General features: G+C 43.2%; 1 protein-coding gene across 2 annotated transcripts in view; it reads right to left on the reverse strand.

Moving 5' to 3' along the window:
• The window catches only part of LOC144065889 (uncharacterized), a 70,830-nt gene that overhangs the window by 47,044 nt on the left and 4,685 nt on the right, over positions 1-19,101 (reverse strand). The window contains exon 2 of one of the 2 annotated variants that reach the window (XM_077589116.1): positions 11,874-13,814. The exons of the other annotated variant lie outside the window; for it this stretch is intronic. Within the exon in view, the coding sequence (XP_077445242.1) occupies positions 12,247-13,814 (1,568 nt within the window). The 3' untranslated portion in view covers positions 11,874-12,246. Of the gene's footprint in view, positions 1-11,873; positions 13,815-19,101 lie in introns of those variants that run through there. 2 annotated transcript variants of the gene reach the window in all.

Raw genomic sequence — 19,101 nt, forward strand, 5'->3', positions numbered from 1 at the left:
GTCTCCGCCCCTCTGCCAGCCACGTCCAGTTCCTCTTCACTTTTGAAAGACTCACCAGTTGACACGGTGACATCTTCTTCCTCCTTTTTGATTTGCTGTTGAGGGAACTCTGGCTCCTCCTCTTTAATTTGGGGTAACGTTAAGGTGTATGCAGGCTCCGCCCCTCTGCTGGTCACGCCCAGATCCTCTTCCCTCTTCAGGAATTCACCAAATGACCAGGTGGCATCATCTTCCTCCTTCTTGATTGGAAGTCGCTCGTCTCTCATTTGTTGTTGAGAGAACTCTGGCTCCTCCCCTTTGATTTGGGGGAGCTCAAGTTCCTTTTTAAGGCCAACAGACTCTTTCCCATCAGGACCAAGATATTCTCTGAAACCTGCAAAGACACGAAAATAAATGATATGTTTCATAATCTGTCTATCTAACGAGAAGTCCTTTAGGTTAGACTGGGAATGTAAAGTCTTATACTTATATCGGTGGTGGTTGGGGTCGTAACATGACATTAACTTGAAATTTAACTGAAATCAACTCAAATGACTATACACACCCACACATATTCGACCACATGGAACCATCTCAATAAGCTCGTTTCTCCAATTTGTCTCATATCTCAAGGAAAAAAATTGCTCGGAAATTAGCTCGTTTCTCAAATTTCCCGTAAATTGGGACACTCGTATGTCAAAGTATTCCTGTAATATGCAGGCTGCCACAGCAAATGTTTAATTAACAAGCAATAATTATAGCACTTGCGGGTGACCCGCATTGTAATCAACAGTTTGAGGAAAACAGAGTTCACCTTCAAAATTAAAGTACAATTAAGAGCACACCTACACATTTCAATGTTTAAAAATGTTTTGTTTTATTAAACCCAAAGGATTCTTTAATCTCATCTCATTTTCTGAACCGCTGTATCCTCATCAGAGTCGTGGGGGGTGCTGGAGCCTATCCCAGCTGACTTTGGGCCAGAGGCGGGGGGGGGGGGGGGGGTCACCCTGAATTGTTGGCCAGCCAATCGCAGGGCACAACAAGACAGACAACCATTCACGCTCACACTCATACCTAGGAGCAATTTAGAGTGTCCAATCAGCCTACCATGTCTTTAGAATGTGGGAGAAAGCCGGAGTACCCGGAGAAAACCCACACACGTCAAAATAAAAAAGGTACTTTTTTTTAAAAAATAGCCTTTCCATAAATGGTCATTTTTAAAGAAACTAATGCTTTACTTTACATCAGGGGTCACCAAGCTACGGCCCGCGGGCCGGATACGGCCCGTCGGCACATTTGGACCGGCCCTCTGAACAATACCAGAGACGCTATCGGAATTTTTTTTTTTTTTTTTTTGAATTTGTTTTTTTTTTTTTTTTTTTTTTTTTTGGGGATGCGGCCCGTCGGCACATTTGGACCGGCCCTCTGAACAATACCAGAGACGCTATCGGATTTTTTTTCCTATTTGGCCTTGAAGACTGGGACATTTTAATCTTGTGTTTGGTTCATTGCACCCCTGCTGAGCCCACAAATCATCCCAGTGAAGCGGGGCTTCGCATTGCTTCTTTGGTGACACGCGCGGGGAGAGTGTTTCCCTTTGATGCATGCGGGCACGTCCACCGTTGCATGCACGAGCAGTGTTACCGAGACATCTGGACGATCGCAGGTGAGGGCGGAGCCCTGGGACCATCGCGGACTATTCAAGCATATTAAAACTGCAACCTGTTTGAGAACGGAATAATGGCGAAAAAGTTAGGTGAGAGAAAAATTGATTCAGAATGCAGGATATTTAACCTGGAGTGGACAAACGATTATTTTTTTGTTCAATGCAAAGAAAAGGCTGTTTGTCTCATTTGTCAAGAGACGGTGGCGGTATTCAAAGAATACAATCTTTGCCGACACTATGAATCCCGTCACAAAGACAAGTACGATAGATTGCAAGGCCAAATACGAGCAGACAAACTCTCAAAGCGAAAAAGTGGACTACTATCTCAGCAGAACCAGGCATCCGTTCGGGCCAGCTTTTGGGTTGCTAAATTGATAGCAAGCAGCGGTAAGCCTTTCACTGACGGAGAGTTTGTTAAGAAATGTATGGATACTGTCGCAGAGGAGGTGTGTCCCGAGAAGAAAGATGCATTTAATGCCGTAAGTCTGTCGGTGAGTACAATGACCAGACGCGTTGAAGAAATCGGGAGTAATGTATATGCCCAGCTGCAGCAGAAGACGAAATAATTTGACTTTTTTTCATTAGCACTGGATGAAAGCACGGACGTGCAAGACACAGCGCAACTGCTCATTTTTATTCGTGGAGTTAGCGCAAACTTTGAGATTTGCGAGGATCTGGCAGCCCTCCAAAGTCTCAAAGGGACTACAACGGCAGAGGATATTTTTGACAGTGTGCCAAACCTTGGAGAAGTTGGAGCTGGACTGGTCAAAGCTAGCTAGCATCACGACTGACGGGGCTCCTAGCATGGTGGCCGAAACTCGCGGTCTAATAATGGGACGCATGAACCGGGAGTTGGAAAAAAGGGGTCTCACCGCCCCGCTACGAGTCCACTGCCAAATTCACCAGCAAGCACTGTGCTGCAAAATGTTGACGTGGGATTCTGTAATGACGGTTGTGGTGTCGTGCATAAACTTCAGAGCAAAGGGAGAAGATTGTGCATGGCACAACAGAAAGTTAATGTTCCATGGCTTTTTCTGTTACAAACTGACACCGGCCCCCCATCAGAGAAGGGAAAAGTTATGTGGCCCTCACAAGAAAAAGTTTGGGGACCCCTGCTTTACATGGTCTTTTTTATTATTAAAAAAACATTCCTATGCAAAGTCTATGCATGTCTTTGGAGTGTGGGAGGAAACCGGAGTACCTGGAGGAAACCCACGCAGGCCTGGGGAGAACATAAAAACTCCACAAAGGTGGACTTGACCTGGATTTGAACCGAGGACCCCAGAGCTGTGAGGCCGACGCGCTAACCACTCGCTCCTCTGGGCTGCTTTTTCACATTTTTAAGAACTTAAAATAAAATAAAAATATTCAGTGCTGAGTCCTAGTAGCAAGCGGGAGAAATGGGAGTTGCTCCCGCTTGAAAAATAATTTACAAAATAAAAATCATTTTCGCATTAAAAAATCTGCGATGTAGTGAAATGCTGAGGATTACTGTACTTGAATTTGCAATTGCAGCGCACAAAAATAGCACTTCTACAATTACCATTAAGCCTTAATGGTTTAGGAAATATATAGATATAAAAATGGACCAACCTTCTAGTCTGTGAAGGACAACTTTTGCATGCATTATTTTGCAAAATGTCGAGTTTTCCTCGTGGAACTTTGCGGCTCTTTTCCCACACGTAAATTCTGATGGAGACGCCATTGATAGCTGCTAACTAGGCTAAGTTAAAGAGGGCGCAAAGCTTCAAAGTTCTTCGACGACTTGAAGAGTTGATCCTTTGATATATGCTAACTGGCTGAGCCAAAGTAGCCCACAAAGCTTCAACGAGGTCTTGAAAATGATTTTGGCTGATATTTAAGGCCATAAAGTAGCTGAAGCTAGACACGACGGGGACCCATAGGTTAAGTTTGGTGGCGAAAACTGCGCATGCGCGGTGGCAGCGTCACTTCCTTCGATGCATTAAGTTTATAAATGTAAGAGAGTTGGACATAGGAAATAATTATTCTTCAAATTTTCTGACATGTGGTTTGAGCCAAAAAATGTTTGCGTAGGTTTGAATTAAACTGAAAATTAAATTAAACATAAATCACTTGAAGATCGCGTCTCAAAAGGAGGCGTCGCAAAACGCGCATGCGCAGAAAAACATCGTCCTTGATAATGGTGCTGTTCTGTTTTGCCGATTGGCATCACGGGAGAGGTAGTTCTTCATTGAAACGGTTTGAACTCGCAGGGATCAGTCATTTATTTACGTACTGCTCTCTCGTGGTCAGGAGAAAATTTGTTTCATTCTAAGTTCAGTATTCGTGGACACTGTTCACAATATTTAAGACACTGTCAATCACAAGTTATCGAAGAAGCACATTTTAAGAAAATATATCAGAAAATTAGCAATTTCTCAAAGGTGTCTTAAACCCAAAAGGAAAAGTTAGTTTTTTCTTTTATTTACATTATTCCCTTAATCCGGACCAACCACTAGATGTAAATTATATTTCTTTATTTTCCCATTTTTAACGAATATTTGTAATTTTTCCCTCCAATTTTGTTCTTTTTGTGTTTTAGTTCAATAAGTATTTTGTAAAATGTAAAAATAACTATATAGAAATATTTTCAACAAATGATTCTTCCCTTATTGAAAATAAAAGCTCAAATAAACATTGTTTTAGATCTATGAAAAATATTTAAGGCTTTATATCCAGTTCTTTAAATCCGATTTAATCTCTCTCTCTCGCTCTCTTGCTCTCTCCCCCTCCCTCTCCCTCCCTCTCTCCATCTCTCCCTCCCTCACCCTCTCTGCCTCAAACCTCCCTCCCTCCCTCTCTCTCTCTACATCAGGGGTGTCCAAACTTTTTGCAAAGAGGGCCAGATTTGGTAAGGTGAAAATGTGTGGGGGCCGACTATTTAGCCTGACATTCTTTGAACCATTAACATTAAATACAAATTAACTTTTTGGGATTTTTTTTAATTACAAATGGCATACTTTTACATTTTTTTTTACATTTAGGTTTTTACCGAAATCACAAACCACAAAAAATTAAGAAAACTTACAAGGATATCTAAGTTCATGTGAAACATTACATATTATTCATTATTATATGCTCACTGTAGGAAAAGTGCTGAAAACAAAACAATGATCACTGCATATTCAAACTGTGATTTTGACCATCACAAAAAAAATAATTAACTGAGATTTAAGAATTTATTCAACTCAGAGGACTTAACAAAGGTCTTGCCTGCACTAATGTGAAGGGTGATACTGGGATCTTGACTGCAGTATGTAGTCCATGTCTGGCTCAAGAGCAGTGGTTTTGATGCGCAAGACGTCACGCAGGTGAGAGTCACTCAGTCTCGTCCTCATGCGGCTCTTGTTAATGTTCATTGGATTGGATAACTTTATTCATCCCGTATTCGGGAAATTTCGTTGTTCCAGTGGCAAGAGGGTGAGGATGCAGGAATAGGAAAGGCATTTTAGACATAAATAGATAGGTAATAAGTAGGTCAAGAAATAAATACATGAATAAATATATAATTAAATAAGCGTGTTGCTTAGCACATATATACATACATACATACACATAAATGTACATGCATGCATACGGTAGGTCTTAACACACAGCCATTTTTTTGTTAAAGAGCCTGACAGCTGATGGGAGGAAGGATCTGCGGAAGCGCTCCTTCCTGCAATGAGGGTGCCGCAGTCTATTGCTAAAGGAGCTTCGGAGGGACTCCACAGACTCATGCAGGGGGTGGGAGGTGCTGTCCATGATGGACATCATCCTGGTCAGCATCCTCCGCTCTCCCACTTCCTCCACAGAGTCCAGAGGACAGCCCAGAACAGAGCTGGCCCTCCTGACCAGCTTATTCAGCCTGTTCCTGTCCCTCTCCGTGCTCCCGCATCCCCAACAAAGCACTGCATAAAACACTGTAGAGGCCACCACAGTGTCGTAGAAAGTCCTCAGCAGTGTCCTGCACACTCCAAAGGACCGTAGACTCCTCAGTAGGTAGAGGCGGCTCTGGCCCCTTTTGTACAGGGCATCTGTGTTTGTGGACCAGTCTAGTTTGTTGTTGAGGTGAACACCCAGGTACTTAAAATTTTCCACGATTTCAATGTCTGTACCCTGGATGTTCACCTGAGTGGTCTGTTGAGGATTCCTCCGAAAATCGATGACCATTTCCTTTGTCTTACTGGTGTTGATGTAGAGGTGGTTTTGCCTACACCAGTCAACAAAGGCTGTGATGACTCCCCTGTACTCCAGGTCGTTCCCGTCCGTCACTCGTCCAACAATAGCGGTGTCGCCAGAGAACTTCTGGAGGTGGCAGGTGTCTGTATTATGTTTAAAGTCCGATGTGTAGAGGGAGAAGAGGAGTGGAGAGAGCACTGTGCCTTGTGGGGCCCCCGTGCTGCAAGCTACCACATCAGATGTACAGTCCTGGAGTCTCACATATTGTGGTCTGTCAGTGAGGAAGTCGATGATCCATGCGGCTAGGTGGTTCCTTACTCCAGCCTCTTCCAGTTTGCCTCTCAGTAGAACCGGCTGAATGGTGTTGAACGCACTGGAGAGGTCAAAAAACATCATTCTCAGCGTGCTTCCCGCGTTCTCCAGGTGTGAAAGAGACCTGTGCATCAGGTAGGTGGTAGCATCTTCCACACCAATGCCTGGACGATAGGCGAACTGCAGAGGGTCCAGCTCTGCATTCATCAGGGGGCTGAGGTGATTGAGGATGATTCTCTCCAATGTCTTGATCAGGTGAGAGGTTAATGCTACCGGCCTGAAGTGGTTTGGCTCCCTGGGGTACGCAGTCTTAGGAACTGGGACCACGCAGGAAGTTTTCCACAAGGTGGGGACCTTCTGCAGACTGAGGCTGAGGTTGAAAATATGCAGAATCACTATACCAAGCGGATCCGCACACTCTCTCAGTAGTCTGGAGCTGAGGCCGTCAGGACCGGTAGCCTTCCTTGCCTCGATCTTCTTGAGCTGTTTTATCACCTGATCGACAGTAATGCAGAGACCGGTGGAAGAGGGGGAGGAAGAGGAGGAGGAGGAGAACGAAGGGGGAGCGTTGCTTCTGGTCTGGGGGGTCAGGGGAGTGGGGGCAGGACTGAATCTGTTAAAGAACTGATTCAGTTCATTGGCCCACTCCCTGCCGCCAGACTCCGGGTCTCTCTCGCTGTTGCCTTCATGGCCCGAAATAGTCCTCAAGCTCCGCCAGACCTCTTTGGTGTTGCCTCTCTGGAGTTGGTTCTCCAGCTTCCTCCTGTAGATGGTCTTACCCTTCCTTATCTCTCTCTTCAGCTCCTTCTGGACCATTTTCAGGCTCTCTTTCTCCCCAGACCTAAAAGCCCTCTTCTTCTTGTTCAGGAGGGCCCTTAGATCCCTGGTGACCCACGGCTTATTGTTGGAGAAACAACGGACCTTCTTGGAGGGTACAATGTTCTCAACACAGAAGTTAATATAATCTGTGATGCAGTGGGTCAAGCTGTCAATGTCATTACCATGTGAATTGCACAGCACCTCCCAGTCAGTGGTCTCAAAACAGTCCCTCAGTACCATGCTGGTCTCCTCGGTCCATCTTTGTATGATCCTCGTGGTAGGTTTTATTTTCCTCACCATAGGGATGTAGGTGGGGATCAGATGGACCAGGTTGTGGTCTGAGCGGCCCAGTGGGGGGAGGGGGACTGAGCTGTATGCCTGCTTTGTGTTGGCATACAGCAGGTCCAGAGTTTTTTGTTCCCTGGTGTGGCACTTCACAAACTGAGTGAAGGTGGGGAGAGTAGAAGCCAAGGGAGCATGGTTAAAATCACCAGAGATAAGAAGGAGAGACTGGGGGTGTGACGTTTGCAGCCGGGACACAGTGGCGTGAAGCAGCTCGCGGGCGACTGTCGCATCGGCCGAGGGACGTATATACGCAGTTATTATGATAACGTGCGAGAACTCCCGGGGGATGTAAAACGGCCTGATGCTAACAGCTACTAGCTCGATAGCTCGAGTGCAGAGTCGCTCCTTCACAGTAATGTGTCCGGGGCTGCACCATCTACTATTAATAAAAACAGCTAGTCCCCCCCCTTTCTTCCTACCGCTCTCCTCAGCATCTCTGTCCGCCCTCACCAGCTGAAAACCGTCCAAGGAGACGAGAGAGTCCGGAATTAGTTCATTCAGCCAGGTCTCCGTGAAGCACATAATGCAGATATTCCGATATTGTCGTTGTTGTTTGGTCAGCGCCGTTAGCTCTTCCATCTTATTGGGGAGAGATCTTACGTTCCCCATAATAATAGATGGAATGCTGGGTCTGAAGCGTCGCTTTCTCTCCTGACATTTTCGTCCAGCTCTGCATCCTCTTCTCTTCCTCTTTAACTCCGCGGGGAGGTCCAGGTCCAGGTCCAGGGGAATCCAGGTGTTGCGTAGCGCTAACAGCTGATCCTTTGTGTAAGACAGCGGAGGCATGGCTGAGTGGGTCAAAATATAATGTCCAGAATTCCCAAAAGATAAACTAAACTAATAGCTCAAAGACTGCCTCTCGCACAACTTGAGTCTCGGAGTAGAGTCTTGAAAGTAAAGTTTTAAAACATTAAAGTTTGGAATATAATATATAAAGCAAAGTAACAAGTAAAATCTTTAAGAACAATAAAATGTAAAAATAAAGGATAAAAAAGCTCTAAAAAAGCCCTAAAAACACAGAATACGAGTGAGGGTTTAGGGAGCCACTGCAACTAGCAGCCGCTTTTGAACGGCGCCTATGATGTATGGAGAATGTCTTCTCGCACATGTATGTGGAGCCAAACAAGCTCAGCATTTTCTTAGCAAATGTCCGAATTGCTTGGAACCTGCCTTCATCCAGCTGGCGGTAGAAGTTGACAAGAGGGAGCTGTTGGTGCCGACTGCGATGCTCGGCGTCACACTGCAGCTCAATGAGCTCCAGTTGCAGGTGGTCTGGAGCGTCATCAGGGTCCACGGAGAAAGGAGAGGAAAAAAGCGTGATCTCCTTTTCAATAGCTGCAAAGTCCCGAAAGCGCTGCTGAAACTCCTCAACCAGAGATGAGATGTCTGCTGCATACTTTGTCATTTGCGCACTGATATTGATCTGTGGGAAACTGGTCACAATTTCCTGCAGCGACGGGAAATGTGCGGTATTGGGCTGCGCCTGTGACAGGTGTCTTTGGAAAAGTAGCAGCTTGGTCCGAAAGGCTTTGATGTGTGAATACAGTTGGCTTACCACTGCATTTTGCCCTTGAAGGCTTGTGTTCAGCGCATTCAGATGTCGCGTTATGTCAACTAAAAATCCCAAATCAGCCAGCCAAACAGGATCATTTAATTGTGGCATGGGTTGTCCCTTTTTAGTCAAGAATTGTCCAATTTCCTCCCTGAGAGAGAAGAAGCGCTGCAGCGCAGACCCCCGACTGAGCCACCTTACGTCGGTGTGATACAAAACATCTCCGTATTCAGCCTGGATGTCGAGAAGAAACTGTTGAAACTGGCGGTGGCACAGCGCTTTGGAGCGAATATAATTAATAGTCTTTATCACCGGTTTCATAACATTATCATATTTCATATATTTGGCACAGAGAACTTCTTGATGAATAATACAGTGGAGTTTAATAGCGCTGCCTCCTTCTTCGCTGACTTTGTTACAGACAAGGCTTGATCATCCACTCCGCTCGCCAGCCATGGCAGGTGCGCCGTCCGTAATAATCCCGGTGACTTTATTCCACTGTAGTTTCATGTCATCTACGGTGGAACAAACAGAAACAAATAAATGCGTTCCTCTTGTTTGGCCCTTCAGACTCTGGAGGTCCAGAAGCTCTTCACTCACGTTCATGTCATTGTCCACTCCTCTTAAAAAGATCAGTAACTGAGCGGTGTCGGACGCATCCGTGCTTTCATCGCACGCTAACGAGAAAAAGTCAAACTCAGTTCCTTTTGCCTCTAACTGTCTCTTAATATCTAATGAAACGTCTTCAATTCTCCGTACCACAGTATTACGAGCCAGGCAAATATTGGCAAACTCTTGCTTCTTCGCGGGACAAATTTTCTCAACCATTTTCATTACACAGTCTTTAATAAATTCACCCTCAGTGAAAGGTTTGCAGTGCTTTGCAATCAGCGTTGCCACTTCGTAGCTTGCCTTTGTGGCATTTTCATTTGACTCACGGACTCTTGTGAAAAAGCTTTGCTGTGCCGTTAAAACAGCTTGCAGTTGCTTCACTTTTTCACCGCGTTTGTTCCCAGTTAGCTTGTCGTAGCTAGCATGTTTCGTCTGGTAGTGCCTCTTGATGTTGAATTCCTTGAAAACAGCCACAGTCTCTTGGCAAATTAGGCAGACACAGTTGTTTCGTATTTCAGTGAAAAAATACTCAAATTTCCACTTGTCCTGGAAGCGGCGGCCCTCGCGGTCAACTTTCCTTTTTTTGTTTACAGACGCCATGTTAGAAATGGGCTGGGCTGAAACGATCACGCCAGAGTGCGGCCACAGGGCTACTGCCATCTTCTGGTGAAATGAAAAATATGAAAAATAGCTTTTTGTACACATGTATTTTATACTGTGGTCAACAGTGCTGGCGGGCCGCATATTATTGATTTCATGATAGAGGCCGCGGGCCGGTAAAAATTTGTCCACGGGCCGCAATTGGCCCGGGGGCCGGACTTTGGACATGACTGCTTTAGAGCAATTACCGTAATTACTCGAATATAACACGCAGGTTTTTGCAAAATAATTTATTCCAATAGTTGGGGGTGCGTGTTATAATCAAGAACTAAAATAAATTACAAATTTTCGATCGAAAAAAGCATTGTCAAACTCACTTGACGCACGGATTTGACGTCATCACGTAGAGACGACGCACGGATTTTACGTCATTTCGTAATTTCGATCGAAAATCGGAAAGCCGAGACCACCACTGCCCCCCTCTAGCCTCCTACTCGTCTCAGTTCACCCTCTCTCAGTTCAGTGTTATAATCAAGAACTAAAATAAATTACAAATTTTCGATCGAAAAAAGCATGGTCAAACTCACTTGACGCACGGATTTGACGTCATCACGTAAAGACGACGCACGGATTTTACGTCATCTCGTAATTTCGATCGAAAATCGGAAAGCCGAGACCACCACTGCCCCCCTCTAGCCTCCTACTCGTCTCAGTTCACCCTCTCTCAGTTCAGTGTTATAATCAATAACTAAAATAAATTATAAATTTTCGATCGAAAAAAGCATTGTCAAACTCACTTTGACGCACGGATTTTACGTCATCTCGTAAAGCCAATCGGATGATGTGTTGTGGGAGGAAGAGGAAGTTGACGCATACCGGCTGTAGCCAATCCATTCATTGCTTTCGTTTCCTGTATTTAAGTAGCGACGCGTCATCACACGTCGCCGGATCGTTCACTATCGTTGACTATCATTGACTGTTGTTAGCGGTTGCTAGCGGTCGCTAGCTGTCGTTATTCTGTTGCCTCTGTCCGTATGCGCGCCGCATGCGGCCACGTTTGTTTCCACGCCTTGGTTGATTCATTAAAGGACTCCGTATCACGCTGAATGCCTCGTCCTCTCCTGCTTCCTGCATTTGCACAACGCGGCGCGACCGTAACAGATGCCCCCGATCGCGCTGCGATGACCCAGCGACGCGGCGCGATCATAACAAGAGGACAGACAAAGAGAGAGAGGAACTCTTCATTTGAAGGATTCTAATGAATAAATTTGTTTGAACAAAACAATCGTGAAACGACGAAAAAAAAGGTAAGATTTCTGATTTTCGTCAGCGGGAAAGTTCAGGTGCGCACTATATTCGAGTACTGCGTTTTTCCAGATATTTTTGGCCCAAAGTTATACCTGCGTGTTATTTTCGAGTGCGCGTTATATTCGAGTAATTACGGTAAGCCATATAAAATGCATGCTAATCAAGAACTCCAAATTCATTCAATAATGTGAATAATACCCCAATCTAGTAGTGTTTTGCAAACATTTAACATTACATTCCCTTTGTAGTTTGTCCTATAAAACTTTCTTACTCAATGTTTTTCCAATAGTTACACATAAAATAAAAATCTACCAATAATCCCCTTCAACATCAAAAAGATAAAAACAATTTACCGTTAATTACAGACATGAAGTTACCGTATTTTCACACCTGTAGAAAGAAAACAATCTTTTATATCAAATAACGCTTCACTTTTTTGTTACCTTTGAATTTGGAAGGCTGATTTTGTCCACAAAAAGACCCAAAAAGTATTTTTCACCAAAAAGAGAGCTTTATTGAAACTACCAAAAAGATGACACGTTAAATTACAGATTAAAAAGTGTAAACAAGAATTTCAGAATGCAAAATACAATTATACTTCGATTACAATGATCTTTCATACAGAATTTGAAAAAGCAAGCAAAGCCGTGATTGGCCACTGCTTATTACAACACATTTGCGTCTTTTAAGTCTATCCTTACGACAAAATCTCTGGCAAGAAGCTGAGGAGGAAAAAGGTTTCTGACATGTGGGTAATTGTGTTTTTAAGATATTCCTGCCACAAATCGAGCAAAAAAAGGGCTTTTCTCCTCTGCGGGTTGTTAAGTCTTCTTTTCAGGTTTTTGAATTGTGTAGCTTTTTAATTAGGCTATTGTAGCGAATCTGTGGCCACAGACTGAGCAGGAAAACATTGTTCTCCAGTGTGGGTTAATAAGTGTTTTTTTAAATATCTCTTTCGAGAATAGGCTTGACCACAAACTGAGCAGGAAAATGGTTTTTTGCCAGTGTGGGTTCTTATGTGGATTTTTAAATTTCTCTTCTCTGTAAATGTTTTACCACAAACTGAACATGAAAATGGTTTTTCACCAGTGTGGGTTCTTGTGTGTATTGTTACACTTCCCTTCCGTTTAAATGTTTTACCACAAACTGAACACGAAAATGTTTTTTCACCCGTGTGGGTTCTTGCATGACTAATTAAGTCTCCTTTCTGTGTGAATCTTTGACCACAAACTGAACACGAAAATGGCTTTTCGCCTGTGTGTGTTCTTGCATGTCTATTTAAGTGTCCCTTCTGTGTAAATGTTTTACCACAAACTGAACACGAAAATGGTTTTTCACCCGTGTGGGTTCTTGCATGACTAATTAAGTCTCCCTTCCGTGTGAATCTTTGACCACAAACTGAACACGAAAATGGTTTTTCACCAGTGTGGGTTCTTATGTGGATTTTTAAGGATTCATTGAGAGAAAAGGCTTTACCGCAAACTGAACACGAAAATGGTTTTTCACCAGTGTGGGTTCTTATGTGGATTTTTAAGTATTCATTGTGAGAAAAGGCTTTACCGCAAACTGAGCAGGAAAATGGTTTTTCGCCAGTGTGGGTTCTTGTGTGGTCTTCTAAGTGGTGCTTTAGAGAAAAGGCTTTACCGCAAACTGAACACGAAAATGGTTTTTCACCAGTGTGGGTTCTTGCATGACTAATTAAGTGTCCCTTCCGTGTGAATCTTTTACCGCAAACTGAACACAAAAATGGTTTTTCGCCTGTGTGTGTTCTTGCATGACTAATTAAGTGTCCCTTCTGTGTAAATGTTTTACCACAAACTGTACATGATAAGGGTTTCTCCCCAGTGTGGCTCCTCATATGTGTTTTCAAAGAAGACTTTTTCCCAAAAGTTTTCCCACACTGAAAGCATTTGCAAAATTTGTCACCACTGGGATTTTTCTTAACATCTTCAACATCATCATCGTCAAAAAGCAAGTCGTTGCCACCTGATAAAGGAGCAATTAAATTTTCTGCTCGCCATCCTTCTGTTGAGCTGCCGCTCAGAAGCTCCGCCCCTATGTTGGCCGCGCCCAGATCATCTTCACTCTTGAAAGGCTCACCAGTTGACCATTTGACACATTCCTCGTTTTTGATTGGAGGTTGCTCTTCTCTTTTGCACTGTTGAGGGAACTCTGGCTCCTCCTCTTTAATTAGGGGCCATGTTCCTGTGTTTGCAGGTTCCGCCCCTCCACTGGCCACGCCCAGAACATCTTCCCTCTTCACGAACTCACCAAGTGACCAGGAGAAATGATCTTCCTCCCCTTTGATTGGACGTTGCTCGTCTCCCATTTGTTGTTGAGGGAACTCTGGCTCCTCCTCTTTGATTTGGGGGAGCTCAACTTCCCCTTCAAGGTCAACAGACTCATGCTCATCAGCACCAAGATCATTTCTGAAACCTGCAAAGACACAAAGATAAATGATTAACCATTTTCCAAATATAAATGACTGAATTTCTTGTTCACAGAAATGAAACCAAACGGAAAAGGGCGCCATACATTCATTTCGTCACAATGCAGTACTTACTACTGTAGTTTTCTAGTCAACAGCAACATGAGTTGAAAACTGTTTATAGGTGCATTTTTCAAAGTATGGCACTATTGGTCAGAAAAGTTTCTTCACTTAAAATTAGTCAAATCTTTTTTGGAGCCTTTTCATTGTAAACATTCTCTTTTATGTTTTAGATTTTAATTTAGTTAAAATGCTTTCGCCAAAGGGGAGGCATTAAAAAACATTATCTTTTATTCAGTAGCAGGTCTATTATTATTTGGGGGATTAATGAGATGCCGGATTCCGGCTAATGCCGGAGCGATCGCTAATACGAGCAGTATAGTATATTACTTCTCGTTGGCTGCTCATAAGAACGGTCAGGGGCACTGGCTCTCTCCCTCGCAACTCCTCGTGTAATATCTCTGGTCGCAACTATACCTCTTTGTAACGTCTCCGCGAGCACTGAGCGGAGCGTTGCTTTTTTTCAGTGTCCCCCCCCCCCCCCTTAGCCTGTTAGCTCCCGTTAACGGAGCAATCGCTAATTCAAGACTACTTCTCATTGGCAAGTGGTCGTGCGTTATCCTATTGTTAGGACATTTGTGTGCATTATTTTCGGAATATTTTGAAGGGAATACTACAGCAAACAGCCCATCGATAGCGAACGTGAGGGTGGAGGCGTGGCAAACAGCTAACCCAGCCAGAAGTTATAAAAATGTAAAACCAAATTAGAATTCAGTTTTGTGTGAAGTTACATTAAACGTATGTTTGAGTGTGACTGTATATATTAATCCGAGTTAATTTAAATTTGTTTGTTCGGTTACGAGTGCGTTGCCGTGGAAAGAACCCCCCAACCCTCTATGTCCCTCTCTGTACCCGCCGCAAAATCCATCTAATTTTAGTTCTATTAAACACATTTTATTACTATTAAACCACTAGTTATGTGTTACTTTGTTAATAGATGGCGAATTTGAAGAAATAAAAAAAAAAATCCAATCAATATCCTGTTTTTGATGTTTTTTCAGAGGGCTGGAACGAATTCATTTGCTTTTAGTTCATTTCAACGGGAAACGTTCGCTCGAGTTACGATAAGATAGACACACGAGCTCAGTCCCGGAACGAATTAAGCTCATATGTAGAGGTACCACTGTATCGTCTGATTGGACACTCTGAATTGTCCCTAGGTATAAGTGTGAGAGTGAATGGGTTTTTCTCTCCTCGTGCTCTGCGATTGGCTGGCCACCGATTCAGGCTGTTCCTCTCCTCTGGCCCAAAGGCAGCTGGGATAGGCTCCAGCCCCCCCTATACACGATGTAGCATATCAGAAAATGAATCAATGAATGTTGGAATTAAAAACAGTTGGAGAAGCCCAATGTAGCTTCGGCAGCAAACCTCGACTGGGTAGATGGTGCATTTCCAGACAAATTTCTGGCACACAGATTCAAGTATTCGGCCTTCTTGCTCTCGAAGGTGGCCTCTGTTGGTACTGGTAGTTCTATGAGGTGAAGCGCTCTTGCCTCTGAGGACCCTACGTCAATGTCTGTGCGGAGTGATGTAGTGATGATCTCTGATGATAGTTCATATTCTATTTATTTATAAGCTGCATTTGAATTTTAGCATTAAATATGAAGTACTTCCGCAGACCGCACCACAGACCGGCAGTGGGCCAGATTTGGCCATCGGGCCGCAACTTTGACATCATTGTTTGAACGCTGCTCTCGTTGTTGTTTAGTGCATCTACATCTCCTTTTTTAAAATTTTCAATTTAGAGCAAGCAAATGAGTGTTGTCACTGAAAAATGGAGGGCGAGTAGCAGGAATGACTCTGGGGGCGCTCGCACGTTGCGTAATTTGAAAAATACATTGTTTGTGATAAGGATACAATAAAAGGAAAGCTACTGTTTAATGCCGTTGTTAAGTATTAACGCGTTGAGACTCATTCTTCCCTCCTAGAGTGGTTACATTAAATCGAATTTATTACATCTTTCTTCGAATGGTGCTAGTGCAAATTCATGAAAATGTACGTACGCTACTATAGTGTCATGTCAACAGAATACCTTTAAGGGAATGCATGGAAATAAAAAGTGAACCCACTTTCTAGTCTTTGAAGAACAACTTTCTCATGCGTTATGTTGCAAACTGTCGATTGCTCCCGAGTTGAATGCTCCTGTTTGACCTCAAAAAGTTCCTCCTGGAGCTTTGACCGTTGTGTTCTTGCCGACATTTCCACACGTGAATTCTGATGATGGCGGCGGCTTTGATAGCAGCTAGCTAAGCTAAATTAGCCCGGAAACCCCCAACGAGTTCTTCAACGCGTTTCTTAGATAGCTGCTACTATGCTAAAGCATAAAAAAGCACTTCGACGACTTGTTTATTTGATAGCTGCTAGTTATGCCGAGCTAATATAGCCAGGAAACCTACAACGAGTTCTTCGTCGACTTGTTCCTTTGATAGCTGCTAGCTAAGCTAAAGCATAAACAAGCTATTCGACGACTTGTTTCTTTGATAGCTGCTAGCTGGGCTAATCTAAAGCAGGTTTTGCTGATAAATAGTGATGGAACGAGCGACGCTGGTGCGTCAGCACTGTGCTGATAACTCAAGAGAGAAATCCCGTATTGTTGTGTGTATTGCTTTAAGAAAGAACCACGTGACTGATACAGAAAATGTATAGTTTGGCCAAAGTGTTTAGTATAAGGAAATAAACTTTATCCAAGTGTCGTGGGTCTGTTGGATGGACTTTTACGTAATTATTGATAATTCTAAAGAGTTTCCCCCAGTGTGGAATGATTTTGATCGTATCATGAACGATTTGTTCTGCGCATGCGCTTTAAGTGTCGCCTCCTTTTTTAGCCGCAAGTGATTTATGCTCAATTTAGTTTTCAATTTAATTCGAACCTGCGCAATAATTTTTGCTAAAACCATGTCAGACCATTTGATGAATATTTATTTCTTATGTCCCACTCTCTTGCATTTATAAAGCGAATGCCATCGAAAGAAGTGACGCTTGATTCGCGCATGCGCAAAATTCGTCACTTAACTCTAAAACAATGTTTATTTTTTTTCTTAGTAAGGGAAATGTCTTTTAATCATGTCATTTCAAAAGGAAACAAAATATGTTTTTATGTTCAAAGTTAAAGTGGAAAACAGAAAATATTTTGACAGTTATTTTTACATTTTACAAAATACTTATTGAACTAAAACACAAAAAGAAAAAAATGGATGTAAAAATTCCAAATATTCGTTAAAAATGGGAAAATCAAGAAATATCATTTAGGTTGGTCCGGATTAAGGGACTAATGTAAATAAAAGAAAAAACAAACTTTTCCTTTTGGGTTTAAGACACCTTTGAGAAATTGCTAATTTTCTGATATAATTTCTTTAAAATGCACTTCTTCGATAACTTGTGATTGACAGTGTCTTAATTATTGTGCACAATGTCCACAAATACTGAAATTAAAATGAAACAGATTTTCTCCTGACCACGAGAGAGCGGTACCTAAATAAGAGACTGATTCCTGCGAGTTCAAACCGTTTCAATGAAGAACTACTTCTCCCGTGATGCCAATCGGCGAAACAGCAACAGCACCATTATCATGGACGATTTGTTCTGCACATGCGTGTTTTGCGTCGGCTCCTTTTGAGACACGAGCTTCAAGTGATTTATGTTTAATTTAATTTTCAATTAAATTCAAACCTGTGCACACATTTTTGCTCAAACCACATGTCAGACCATTTGAAGAATATTTATTTCCCATGTGACTCTTTTGCATTTATAAGCGATTGCTATCAAAAGAAGTGATGCTAGCATGCCCAATATTCGTCACCTAACTCAACCAATGCGTCGCCTACGTGTTTAGCATTAGCTACTTTACGGCCTTAAATATCAGTCAAAATCATTTTCAAGACCTTGTTGAAGCTTTACTGCCTACTTTAAATTAGCCTGCTAGCATGTATCGAAGGAACAAGTCTTCAAGTCGTCGAAGAACTTTGAAGATTATAGTGTACTGTATAGAGCAGTTAGTGACATCTAGTGGGTAATCATTTTAACGTTCTCAGTACTACCCATAATGCTCATTTTAACGTTCTCAGTACTACCCATAATGCTCATTTTAACGTTCTCAGTACTACCCATAATGCTCATTTTAACGTTCTCAGTACTACCCATAATGCTCATTTTAACGTTCTCAGTACTACCCATAATGCTACGCGCTGTGGTTTTGTATTCATTCAAATAAAGACACGATCTGAAACATGGTGTCAAAAGTGGCTGGCTAAAACTAGAAGCAATGGCAAACAAAGGTGATTCCGGCGCCGGGGGGCATGCAGATGTTCAGATTCGGATTTGGCAAAGAACTGGGACGTTTTTCATGCTGAATTTAACGAGTGCTGCCAGGTCTATATGCATAACGCGGTATTGACGGCGGATCAAAGGAAAGACCCAACTGCCATCTTAAATCTGTTGGGGGAGTATTTTAAACCTGCAAGAAACGTGATTTACGAGAGATATATGTTCGGTTGCTGCAAACAAGAGACTCATGCGCCAATAAGCAGTTTTTTAACAAGGCTAAGGGAAAGAGCAACATCGTGCGAGTTACAGGATGAGATGATTCGTGACAGGCTCGTGCTCGGGGTTGCAAGTGAGGACACTCGAAGGCGCTTGCTGCGTGAGCGAGACCTCAAGTTGCCAGCGGCAGTCGAAATATGTCAGCTTGCTGAGCTGACTGAGAAACACATGAAAACCTTGGAGCGCCCGCAAGTACAAGTGGAAAGTGTGAATGCAGCAGAGAGACAGACTGAGAGGTATAGAATGCTGGACACGAGAAGAGAGCAGTTGGCTTGCAAATACTGCGGAAACAGCCACAAGTGTGGCAGGGAACAATGCCCAGCCTAAGGTAAGGCATGTCTGTGTGCGGTCGTTTGGTCGCCGGTCTTTTGGTCGCCGGACTTTTGGTCGCCCGGACCCAAACAACGGGCGACCAAAAGACCGGCGACAAAACAAGGTAAAACAACACGGTCTATGCATCAATAAAAGCCAACAATGGCCCTGAGCAGTTTCCCTGAGCGGACGTGTGAGTGTATAAGAGTTTGTATGTACATGAGTTGTCCCCTTCGGAAGGGACGTCAGTCAGGGTGTTAACAAGTTCTCCAACAAAACGCAATAAAAGTATGGGAAATTTGGAGCTTTTCTTTAGCCTAATAA

Source organism: Stigmatopora argus, chromosome 20 (genome assembly GCF_051989625.1).
Source record: "Stigmatopora argus isolate UIUO_Sarg chromosome 20, RoL_Sarg_1.0, whole genome shotgun sequence".
In the NCBI taxonomy this organism is placed as follows: domain Eukaryota; kingdom Metazoa; phylum Chordata; class Actinopteri; order Syngnathiformes; family Syngnathidae; genus Stigmatopora; species Stigmatopora argus.